Consider the following 12,384-nt stretch of genomic DNA (forward strand, 5'->3'; position numbering starts at 1 on the left):
CCCCGGCACGTTGCCCCAGGCAACCCCAGGACGCCGCGAGCCACTGACCCGGTCCCCGGTGAGCACGACCCCCGACGGTGGAACCCCAGGCCCATCTGCGCTTCCGATCCCAAACAGGACCGCTCCTCCCCATCTGCCTTCGGAACCCCAGACCCGCCTCCCACACCTCGAAACCCAGGCCTACCCCCTCCCCGCCTAGGGCCTCTGAATTCTAGGCCCCTTACCCTAGGAATCCCAGACCCTCCTCGCTCAGAACCACAGAACTCCCCCACGAAACCTGCCCAACTCTACACACCGGCCCACCCTGGAAAGCCCAGAGCTGTTCTTCCCACCTTCCCCCATCTTCTGGGAACTCCACAACTGTCCACTCCCCTCTGCCTTCAGAACCCCGTACCTCTCCTCATTAACCTAGACCTGCACCCCCAACCCAGACCTCCCTCTCGACCTAGACCTGATGCCCAATTGAGACCTGATGCCCACAACCCAGACCTGACCCCCAACCCAGACCTGCCGCTCAACCCAGACCTGACACCAAACCCAGTCCTGACCCCCAAACCGAGACCTGACCCACAACCCAGACCTGACCCACAACCCAGACCTGACCCCAACCCAGACCTGACCCCCAAACCCAGACCTGACCCCCAAACCCAGACCTGACCCCCAAACCCAGACCTGATCCCCAACCCCAGACATGATCCACAACCCAGACCTGACACCAAACCCAATATTGACCCCCAACCCAGACCTGACCCCAACCCAGACCTGACCCACAACCCAGACCTGACCCCAACCCAGACCTGACCCCCAAACCCAGACCTGACCCCAACCCAGACCTGACCCTCCAACCCCAGACCCGATCCCCTACCCAGACCTGACCCCCAACCCCAGACCTGACCCTCAGCTTGGGCCTCAGAACCCTCCCCATCCCCAGAGCCCCCCACACCCTCCTGGTTTCCCGTAACCACCACACCCTCTCCTCTAGGGGCCAGAGGAGCAAAGGGCGAGCTATTGGAGGCCAGCATGGAGCCAGAGAAGAAGGGGCTCTCGTTGGCTTCTTCTTCGGATGCAGACGGGAGAGAAGAAAATAGTGGGTATTGTGTATTGCCTGTGTGCCAGCCACTCGCCCAGAGTGGTTCTGCAGTTCCCGGGCTCAGAGGCAGTGCTGGCTGCAGCCTGCTGCCAGGAAATCAGGGACTCTGGGGGCAGGCACTTCACTGAGCTGCAGAACGAGGCGCCTTCTCTTGGACAGTCCAGGCGGAGGACCCCAGGGGTGTTGGGGGGTGCTGGCTCCTGCCTCCTGTACCCTGATCCCACTGGCCAGCTTCCTGGGAAAGTGGGAAATTAAACGTGTGGGTGTGAAGGGCTCTCCTGGCGGGTCGTGGGGGCCCTGCACTTGCCTCTCTCTTCCTTCCTGCCCTTGCCCTCTTCAGACTCGTCTTCGTTGCATGGGTAAATGCTCCCTAGGAGTCAATGGCTGGGTTACAGGGCAGGTGCATACTTAGCTTTAGAAGGTCCCCCAACCATTTAAGGGCCGGATTGAGAGCTCCGGTGCCCCCCATCCCTACCTGCAGTGGGTGTCCTCGCTGCCATTTCGGGCACTCTGGGGTGTGTGGTTTTAATTTGCATTAAATTAAATCTCAGTGGTTTTAATTTGCATTTCCAGACAGCTCAAGGTGTTGAACTGTTTTTCACATGATTATTGGCCATTTGGAGCTCTTCCTTCTTGGAGTGAGGTTCCGGGACTGCAGGCCACCGTTAAATCGCGCTGTGGCCTCATGGACTTGCAGGAATTCTCTGTATGTCCTGGATACACGCCCTTTGTCAGATGGATGTGGCCTTGTCAGTCACTTCATGTTTCCTTTTGATAGTCAGAACTTCTTAATTTAATTTAATTTAATTTAATTTATGTTTTTTGAGACGGCGCTGGTGGGAGTGTAGCAGTGAGGATGACCAGAGGTCACTCTCATCATCATCTGGGTTTTGGTGGGTCTTAGCTGGCTTCTTTACGGCAACCTGTTTTATCAGCAGGGTCTTTATGACCTGTATCTTGTGCCGACCTCCTGTCTCATTCTGTGACTTAGAATGCCTTCACCATCTGGGAATGCAGTCCCGTAGGTCTCAGCCTCATTTTATCCAGCCCCTATTCAAGATGGAGTCGCTCTGGTTCACACACCGCTGACACTTCTACCACCATTCCTTGGACCAATCTCCGGCCACACTCCCTCTCCCACAGCTCTGGTCTCCATCACTGTGGATGAATTTTGCTGGCTCATGGATGGCACCCCTCAGAATATGCCATTTCATGTCTGGCCTCATCAGACACATATCTATTTTTTTTTTTTTTTTTTTGAGACAGAGTTTTGCTCTTGTTGCCTGTGCTGGAGTGCAATGGCGCGATCTCGGCTCACCACAACTTCTGCCTCCCGGGTTCAAGCGATTCTCCTGCCTCAGCCTCCTGAGTAGCTGGGATTACAGGCATGAGAAACCACGCCTGGCTAATTGTTGTATTTTTAGTACAGACAGGGTTTCACCATGTTGGCCAGGCTGGTCTCGAACTCCTGGCCTCAGGTGATCCACCCACCTTGGCCTCCCACAGTGCTGGGATTACAGGCATGAGCCACTGCGCCCGGCCTTGGATTCCTTGTCCTTTGACTTGATGTCCTCTTTCTCTTTTGCAGAATTAAAACAAGGAATTTCCCAAGACTGGGCTTCTTCCTCCGGATTAGACAGATACAAAATAGCAAGGCAGTTAACAGAAAAAGCAATCAAGGTAAATGTTCCTTGGGACTCGGTGAGGAGGGGGACACTTTTTTAAAAGGACATTTGTTTTGGAACTTGGAATCTGTCCGTCTGGCCTCTGACGCACTGTGCCCCCAAGCTGCAGCCTCCTCCTGTGGGGACTTGGCTCACGTTACCTTTTATTTACTTACTTATTTTTGAGATGAAGTCTTGCTCTGTTGCCCAGGCTGGAGTGCAGTGGCACGATCTCAGCTTACCACAACCTCTGCCTCCCGGGTTCAAGCAATTCTTGTGCCTCAGCCTCCCGAGTAGCTGGGACTACAGGTGCACGCCACTATGCCCAGCTAATTTTTGTATTTTTTAGTAGAGATGGAGGTTTCACTATGTTGGCCAGGCTGGTCTCCAACTCCTGACCTCAGGTGATCTGCCCGCCTTGGCCTCCCAAAGTACTGGGATTACAGGCGTGAGTGACTGCGCCTAGCCTGGGGTTACCTTTTATTTTAGCCGTCCTTTAGAAAGAGGCAATGCTTCTCTGCCTCCCACCAAGGGGTGGCCAGTACCGCCCACTGTGCGTCCCAGGGTCTGGGTGCTTGTCCCGGCTTTATCTGTTTATCTGCTTATCCCCACGGGAAGCATGAGGCTCCCGGATGGGAAACAGACTTCCAGGTACTCAGAGAATGCCTGCGTAGGTTCCCCACACCCCAGCTCCCCTTAGGGACGCTCACTGTGCCTCCACCTGTGTGTGCAGAGAGGTTTGCACCTCAGGAGAGGAACCCAACATTATGGCCCTGGGAGCTTATATGGGGCAGTTGGCACTGGCCCCCACCAGGAGAGGGAGCCCAGGAGAGGGAAGCCTTACCTTTTAACTGGGATGTTAGCAAGGCCTCCCTTGGGGAGGGAGGAGACCTCTGCTCTCCATTTGGGTCTGGGGAGACAAGGAAGGCACTCGTGTTCTGCAAATGGGAGCTGAGGGCTCCAGGTCTGCCACCCTTGGAATGGGAAGAGCAAGTGACCTGGGCAAAGACAACTTTCTTTGTCTTGATGGCATGTCAATTTCCACTGCTCAGAAGGCCTGACCACAGAGGCACCCCGAGTCATCCAGCTGGCAATAGTGTGAGAAAACATCCGCGTTCCCTTAACTCCCCTCTGAGGTACAACACACTGAAAGTGCACAGACTGCAGGTGCACGGCACGATGATATTATGGCCAGACACACCCGGACAGAGAGCAGAACGTGTACAAATATGTGCAGTCAGGCAGTCTCCATAAAGACTGTTCCATCATCCTCAGGTACAAATGTGTGCAGTCAGGCAGTCTCCATAAAGACTGTTCCATCACCCTCAGGTACAAATGTGTGCAGTCAGACAGTCTCCATAAAGACTGTTCCATCACCCTCAGGTACAAATATGTGCAGTCAGACAGTCTCCATAAAGACTGTTCCATCACCCTCAGGTGCAAACATGTGCAGTCAGGCAGCAATCTTCATAAAGACCATTTCATCACCCTCAGGAGTTCCCCTTGGCCCCTATCGGTTATTCCCCAACCCCGTCCCAAATCCTGGCAACAATGGATGCACTATTGGTGCTTTCTATCACTGTCCTTCCAGCTTTTCTGGAACTTCATATAAGTAGAACCATTCCCGCTCATTAATTTTCAGATTTTCTTCTGAAACCTTTAAGTGTATAAACATTTATACTTATAAATGTATTAAAGTTTATAAATGTATAAACATTTAAGGCTATAACTATCCCTCTGGGTACTGTGTTAGCTGCATTTCACAGGCTTTTATTTTGGAGTACATTTGTCTATGTTCAGTTCAAAGTATTTTATGGTTCATGTTACTTAAAAGTGTTGTTCTGACAGTCTACACTTGTTACTTTTTTGTAGTTACATTGTTCTTGTTTTTCTAGCTTGATTGCGTTGTGGTCGGGGAATGTGCTATGTATAATGTTATTCCATTGAAATTTGTTTAGACTTGCTTTACACCTAACATTTTGTTAATTTATGTAACAGTTGGTGTAGAGTGTGCTTTTTTTTTTTTTGAGACGGAGTCTCGCTCTGTCACCCAGGCTCCCAGGCTGGAGTGCAGTGGCGCAGTCTTGGCTCACTGCAACCTTTGCCTTCCAGGTTCAGGCGATTCTCTTGCCTCAGCCTCCTGAGTAGCTGGGACTACAGGTGTGCACCACCATGCTCGGCTAATTTTTGTATTTTTAGTAGAGACGGGGTTTCACCATGTTGGCCAGGCTGGTCTTGAACTCCTGACCTCAGGTGATCCACCCGCCTCGGCCTCCCAAAGTGCTGGGATTACAGACTTGAGCCACCGCGCTCCGCCAGAGTGAGCTGTTTATAGCCACTAGAGTAGAGTTTGTTATTTCAGTTGTTCAAATCCTCCAAAGTCTTATTGAACTTATTAGTCTGTGCATTCTATCAATTACTGACAGAAGCAGGTTAAAATACCCTAGTATAATTTTGGATTTGTCTACTTTGTAGTTCTATTTTTGTTTTTTATAACTAATGCCTTCTTAATAGGTGCATACACATGTATCTTTCTAGTGAATTGAAACTTTTTAAAATTATGAAACGGTTTTCTTTACCTTAGTAATGTTTATTTGTCCCAAAGACTATTTTGTCTCATATTTCTATCTTTTCCTTTTCTACCCTATCATCTGTATACCTATGTGTTTGATGGTCTTTTTGCCTTTTGACTGGAGCATTTAGTGTATTTATCTGTAATTAAACCGTTGGTGTATTCAGGTGTATCTGTTATCTTACTTCATTCATTCAGTACGTTCCTTCGGTTCAATCTTCCTTTCCTCTCCTTTCATGTACTCTCTTGGACTGATTACTTTTTAAACCCCCCTTTCCCTCTCTTACCTGTTGGAAGTCTTACAGTTTTTATTCCTTTGGTGGTTTCCTTAGGAATTGTATTCTGCCGATCCATTTTTCTAAAGTTACTCAGTTTGACCACAGCTAAGCAGGGTGTTGGGGGTGGCAGAGTGTCTTGTGGAGTCGGAGGGTGCCAGCCCTCTCGTGGACTGTCCAGCTCCCCCACCATTCTCCCCAAAGCCCCAGGTGATCAGGCTCATTCACGTGCACAGCCACCTGGGCGGGTGACAGGCCTCAGACTGATTATCTGAGTAGACAGCGGCCCAGAGCTGTGCTGGGACTGACCAAATGTCTCGTGTGGGTGCTGGGACTCAGACTCGGGGTTCCCAGAGCGGCGCCGGGACTCAGACTCGGGGTTCCCAGAGCGGTGCTGGGACCGACCGGATGTCTCGTGTGGGTGCTGGGACTCAGACTCAGGGTTTCCAGCTGCAGCTGCAATTGTGCCGCTTCGTCCGCTGTGTGCCTGGGTGTGGGCATGGTCTTCTTTGAGCAGATGTCTTCCCACCAGAGCACAGTTTGTCTCCTTCTGCTTTGAAAACTCCTCTTACAGAAAAATAATCAACTTATTTTTCAATTCCTTAACTTAAAATACTACACAAACAGCCAACAAACGTGAACAAATGCTCAGCATCGCTAATTCTCAGGGAAATGCGAATTAAAACCACAGTGTGATACCACCTTACTCCTGCAAGAATGGCCATAATTAAAGAGTGAAAAAATAATAGAGGTCAGCGTGGATGTGGTGAACAGGGAACACTTTTACGCTGCTGGTGGGAATGTAAACTAGTACAACCAGTGTGGAAGACAGTGTGGACATTCCTTAAAGGACTGAAAGTAGATCTACCATTTGATCCGCAATCGTACTCCTGGGCATCTACCCAGATGATAAGAAGTCATGATACAAAAAGATACTTGCTCACGCATGTTTATAGCAGCTCAGTTCACAACTGCAAAAATATGGAACCAATCAAAATGCCCATCAACCAACGAGCGGATAAAGAAAGAAACTGTGGTGTATCTACACCATGGAATACTACTGAGCCATAAGAAGGAACCAAATAATGTCTTTTGCAGCAACCTGGATGGAGCTGAAGGCCATTCTTCTAAGTGAAGTAACTCAGGAATGGAAAACCAAATATCGTTTGTTCTCGTAAGAGGGAGCTAAGCTATAAGGATGCAAAGGCATAAGAATGATAAAATAGAGTTTGGAGACTCGGGGGGAGATTGGGAGGGGAGAGAGGGATAAAAGATTACATATTGGGGCTGGGCGCCGTGACTCATGCCTATAATCCCAGCACTGTGGGAGGCCAAGGTGGGCAGATCGCCTGAGGTCAGGAGTTCAAGACCAGCCTGGCCAATATGATGAAACCCCCGTCTCTACTAAAAAATACAAACATTAGCCAGGCCTGGTGGTGTAGCAGGATGAGCCACAGACAAAACTCCTCAGACACCGGATTAAAGAAGGAAAAGGTTTTCATTCGGCCGCGAGTGTCAGCAGACTCGCGTCTTAAGAGCCAAGCTCCCCGAAAAAGAAATTATTGGCCTTTTTAAAGGCTTACAACTTTAAGGGGTCCACGTGAAAGGGTCGTGATACATCAAGTAAGCGTGGGAAACGTGACTGGGGGCTGCATGCATCAGCTAACAGAACAGAAAGTTTTACAAGGCTTTTTTCATACAGTGTCTGGAATTTACAGATAACACAAGTAGTTTAGGTCAGGGGTTGATGTTATTATTATTACTTTTTTTAACTCCTAGGGCTGGGTGGTGGTGCCAAGGTTGTCTGGCTATTTATCTTACTTTTTTTTTTTTCTCCAACTTTTCGCTTTTTCTCTCCTCCTGTCTTGTGAACTAGGCAAGGTGGGGGGAGGAGGGAAGCAGGAGTAGTAGTGGTCTCCTTCCTTAGTGGCAGGCACCTGTAATCCCAGCTACTCGGGAGGCTGAGGCAGGAGAATTGCTTGAACCTGGAAGGCAGAGGTTGCAGTGAGCTGAGATTGCCCCATTGCACTCCGGGCTGGGTAACAGTGAGATTCCATCTCAAAAAAAAAAAAATGACATATTGGGTGATGGGTGCCCCCAAATCTCAGAAACCAGCACTAACAAGCTTATGCATGCAATCAAAATCTGTCTATTCCCCAAAAATGATTGAAATAAGATAAAATATCCTCTTGCCATTTTAGGAGAAGAAGATTTTCTCTATCTACGGACACTACCCGGTGGTCCGGGCCGCTCTGCGAAGGAAGGGCTGGGTAGAGAAGAAATTCCACTTTTTGCCCAAGGTCATTCCAGATATCGAGGACGAAGGCGCTGGGGTCAATGGTAGCGTATTGGAGGCGCACGTCTCAGCTCAGGGCTTGTGTGTCTGTCACGGGCAGGGGGAGTCGGCGCCACCTGAGTGTGGTGCCTGCCCCTCGGCCCTGGTGTGCGTGATGGGGTATCTCCGACCCCAGGTCTCCATCGCCCTTCTGGCCTCCCCGCCCCAGGTGGTCGTGCCAGGCAAACCATTTCAAGCCCCCAGCCCTGCTCCCTTCTCAGAGTCCCTGTGGCCCCCACCCAGACCTCCTCCTGCCCGGGCGGTTTCTGTTGTCCTCTCTCCGCCCGGCCTCGGCTGTCCGTCCTCCAGCCCCAGGTCCCTGAAGTCCACTCCTCAGGCCCCCGCGGTGCCGGCTGCTCCTCGCTGACATCTACACAGCTGTGTCTTCGTCTTCTTGGCCCCATTGAGACCCGGATCAAATGTCCCTCTCCTCCTTCACCCCTGCCTGTGGCCCCTCAGGCTCTATCACTCCCACCCCCATCCCGGGCTGTCTCCACCATTCCACACCTGGGGACACCTGGGCCTCCAAGAATCCCGGGCCCCCCAAGCCCTGTCACAGCCCTGGGGAGGTGCTGTGCAGTAGACGCTCGCTGGATGTATGGGGGCTGCCAGAATGCCCCGAGCCTGACTCAGGACCCACAAAGGCACCTGCTCCACCAGGGGAAGGCCCCACCTGGAGCGAGGTTTCTGGAAGTAAAGTCGCTGTCGTGCCTGCGGTTGTGGTAATGGAGCCGATGCGGGAAGTCTGGCTGAGGCTTCATGTTCAGGCCTCCCCTGTGTTTCATTGGCAGATGATACATGTGCCAAAGTCAAAGAAAATCGAGAAATGGCTTTGGAGAAAACAGACGACATCCACGATGTGATGGTACGTCCCCCGCACGCGTCATGGTCAGCTGCGGCCTCTCCAAAGCTTCTCACACCGTCACCCTGTTCCGTGCCCACTCTCCCGTGTCCTGGGGGGATGGCAGCCTGGCGGGGGCAAAGCCCCAGTCACAGCAGGGCCCTTTGACCGGGCAGCAGGGCCTAGCTGCCCCCAGGGGTGGGGTGAGCCCTTCGGTGCTGGATGAGCCGCTGTGTAGTGGGTGGACCCGGTGCTCCCAGCTCCCCTCCACCCACACCGGGCTGGCCTGCTGCGTGCACGTGGAAGCTGAGGGCACTGAGGTCCAGCAGGGTTGGGACAGCCCGGCTGGTGTGTTGCAGGATGGGGCCTGGCCGGCGAGTGAGCTGGGGTCTCCAGCAACACAGCAGTATGCCCCTCCCCACCTCCCCAGCCCAGCCTAGTCCCTCCAGGGCTCCCAACACTCCACCATAAAGAGGGCGAAAGAGAAACCAGAGTGGGAGACGGCATTTGCAGTACTTAAAATTGAAAAGATCAAATGTCCAGAATGTATGAAGAACTCACAAATCAGTAATGAAAATAGAAAAATGGGCCCAGACTTGATGAGGCGCCTCCCACATGGCTGGTGAGCTCGCCCTTCCAGGTTCCTGGAGTCAGTGCCATTCCCATAGAGCGTCATGGGTGCTCCAGTGGCTCTCACAGGTCTGTGGGCAATGGCGTGTACACATCAGAACATTCCTCACTGTTCTGGAGGCTGGAGTCTGGGTCAGGGGCAGCGTGGCTGGGCTCTGTGAGAGTGTCCTGCTTCATGGATGGCTGGCTTCTCTCTGCGTCCTCACACAGGCGCGAGGGTTTTTCTGGGGCCTCTTTTATAAGGGTGCTAGCCCATCATAAGGGGCTCAGGCTCGTGACCTAATCCTAAAGCCTCCTATGCCATCGCCCTGGGAGTGAGGATTGTAGCACATGCATTCCGGAGAGGCAGAAACATTCTGCTCATTGTGCCTGGAGGAGAGACAGAAGCAGGTGGCAGCTACCGGGTGGGGGCGGCTGGGGGACTTCGGCTCTGTTGATGATGCTGTTTCTCACCCCAGTACACAGTCATTAGTGGTTAGTGGTTAGTATGCTATTATTCACACACGCACACACACACACACGCACACGCACACACACACACACACGCACACACACATATATTTTTGGGGGGGGTGTTTTGAGATGGAGTCTCACTCTGTTGCCCAGGCTGGAGTACAATGGTGCAATCTCGGCTCAACCTCTGCCTCCCGGGTTCAAGTGATTCTCCTGCCTCAGCCTCCGGAGTAGTTGGGATTACAGGCACCCACCACCATGCCCGGCTAATTTTTGTATTTTTAGTAGAGACAAGGTTTCGCCATGTTGGTCAGCCTGGTCTTGAACTCCTGGCCTCAGGTGATCTGCCCGCCTCAGCCTCCGAAAGTGTTGGGATTACAGGCGTGAGCCACTGCACCCAGCCTGGTTGGAATTTTGACTTAACACATGCCATTGTTGTAAACAGAAAAGCACCGACCACATGCCCCCAGCTCCATGGCCAGCCCCTCTATCAGCAGGGCAGGAGCGGGAGGCCAGTGCCTGGGGCTCAGGGAGGGGTGTGCAGGGCCCGTGGTACAGGCCTGGGGGCTTTGGTCCTGGGGACTGTAAGCTCCGGGTTATGAAGTGTCATGTCACCTGGCAAGTGGCACGTCCCCACACCCACGCAGACCCCATGCGGAGGGCTCAGACCCCACCTGCAGCCCCACATCGGGGTGGGCCCCCAGAGCCCGAGGCCCCTCTGTGGAAACCCTGTGTTGTCCTGGTTGCGCCCCACATCCCTTGCACAGGAGGCCCACAAGGAGCACTACTGCCTGCAGCAGAGCCCGGCTGGCATCCTCACGCTGCACGCCATTTGTCCTCTGATGGTCACCTCGCTCCGTCCCATCCTGCCTGGTGTGAACCTTGAATGCTGGGCATCAATGAAGACTTTTTTCTTGCCAGTCTAGGTTGGTAAAAAACGAGATGCCGTACCTCCTCTGGACCATCAAGAGGAACGTCATTGACTATCACAGCCTGACCTACGACCAGATGCTGAACCACTACGCAAAGACAGCCTCCTTCACCACCAAGGTGAGCTGGCTGCTTGGGCACGGTGGGAGCCGGCAAGGGTGGTGGGGAGGAGCTTCTGTAGCCATTAGGGACCCTCGGTGGCTGGTCAGTGGCCATGGGCGGCCATCGGTGGCCACCAGACACCTCCTGGGCGCCTCCCAGGACTCCTGGTCTAAGGCCGTGGCCAGAATCACTTGGTGCCCACCCCACCCCCAGCACCTCTGTGCCCTTTGCTCTGTGTCTCTGGGTGAATCCGGGGCCACAGAAACTCCCTCCTCGGGGCACAGAGGCCAAAGATGGGGCTGAGTGGGGGCTGCCACCGGGCTTTGGGTGCTGAGGGGGCTGTGGGTCCCCAGGGGAAGAGGTGCCGCTCCCCCCAGCACTGGGCACTCCCCCGTCTCCCCCGGCCTCCAGCCCTGCACAAGGCAGCTGCCACACCCTTCCCACCAAGGCCCAGGGCTGGGGCTTGCCCAGGACACAGGGTGTGGGGACCCTGCTGAGGGAGGGGTCCAGGAAGAGGGGCTTCCCTGGCACAGAGATCCGTCTCAGCAGGCCAGGTGCGGCTGCCTCAGCACAGTGTGGGGTGGAGGTGCGGGACAAGGCTCCCTGCCGCACCTAATACCCCAGGGTCAGGCCAGCACCAGCGCTGCTGGTGGAAACATGGCTCCTTCAAAGACCCTTTGTGCAGAGCCAGTCAGCGTGCGCTGTGTTTTCTGGGGGCCAGCCACTTTTTTCCTTAACGGGGTGACAAACCAGACATTGGGGTGCGGGGACTTCACGATATGCCTCTCTAATGGCGAGTGCTGCATTGCGTATGGTGGGCAGTGCTGGGCGTGTGGCCACATTCCAGGCCCTGTAGCCAGTCCTTCCTCTCCTGGGGTCTGAGGTGTGGGACACCTTGTGGCCCGTTTGGGGGCCTGGAGGGAGCCCCAGTGCCCACCGCCCTCGGTGCCCTCAGCTGCAGCCTCCCGATTCCCTGGGGCCTGCCACACCCTCCACTGCCTCAAGGATGCGTCTGAGCCTGGCCTGCACATCCATGCTCCCACCGGCTGGAGGGGGTGGCCTGGGGACCTGGGGGACCGTATGTCTGGGGAGGAGGAGGGATCCGCCCTAGGGGTGCTGTGTGGTGCCCTATAGCCAGGCAAGTCCGAGGTGGACGGCCCGTCCTCGCCTTGTGAGCGAGGCGGAGCTGAGCTGAGCTGCCCCTCGTGCCTAACACGGTGCTGTCTCTGGAGATCGGGCTGTGCGTGAACATGCGGAGCCTGCCCTGGTACGTCCCGGCCAACCCCGACTCCTTCTTCCCACGCTGCTACAGCCTCTGCACCGAGAGCGAGCAGCACGAGTTCCTGGGTAAGTGAGGAGACGGCAGAGGGCCCCATTGCTGTCAGCAGAGAGGCTTCTAGAAAGATCCCCCTGGCGCTGAGACAGATCGATGGGGCAGGGTCTGAGGACAGAGGACCGGGGAGAGGCCTTCCATGGCCATGGTCATGGCAGT

At 54.0% G+C, this 12,384-nt stretch overlaps 1 protein-coding gene across 1 annotated transcript in view; it reads left to right on the plus strand.

Moving 5' to 3' along the window:
• The first annotated feature begins 2 nt into the window (after positions 1-2).
• TTLL8 (tubulin tyrosine ligase like 8) overlaps positions 3-12,384 on the plus strand; it is a 32,380-nt gene continuing 19,998 nt past the window's right edge. Inside the window, exons 1-7 of the mRNA XM_030815324.1 lie at positions 3-58; positions 983-1,087; positions 2,679-2,770; positions 7,803-7,941; positions 8,728-8,801; positions 10,782-10,910; positions 12,125-12,239. Of these exons, the coding sequence (XP_030671184.1) occupies positions 1,021-1,087; positions 2,679-2,770; positions 7,803-7,941; positions 8,728-8,801; positions 10,782-10,910; positions 12,125-12,239 (616 nt within the window). The 5' untranslated portion in view covers positions 3-58; positions 983-1,020. The remainder of the gene's footprint in view (positions 59-982; positions 1,088-2,678; positions 2,771-7,802; positions 7,942-8,727; positions 8,802-10,781; positions 10,911-12,124; positions 12,240-12,384) is intronic.

Source organism: Nomascus leucogenys, chromosome 7b (assembly GCF_006542625.1).
Source record: "Nomascus leucogenys isolate Asia chromosome 7b, Asia_NLE_v1, whole genome shotgun sequence".
Classification (NCBI taxonomy): Eukaryota; Metazoa; Chordata; class Mammalia; order Primates; family Hylobatidae; genus Nomascus; species Nomascus leucogenys.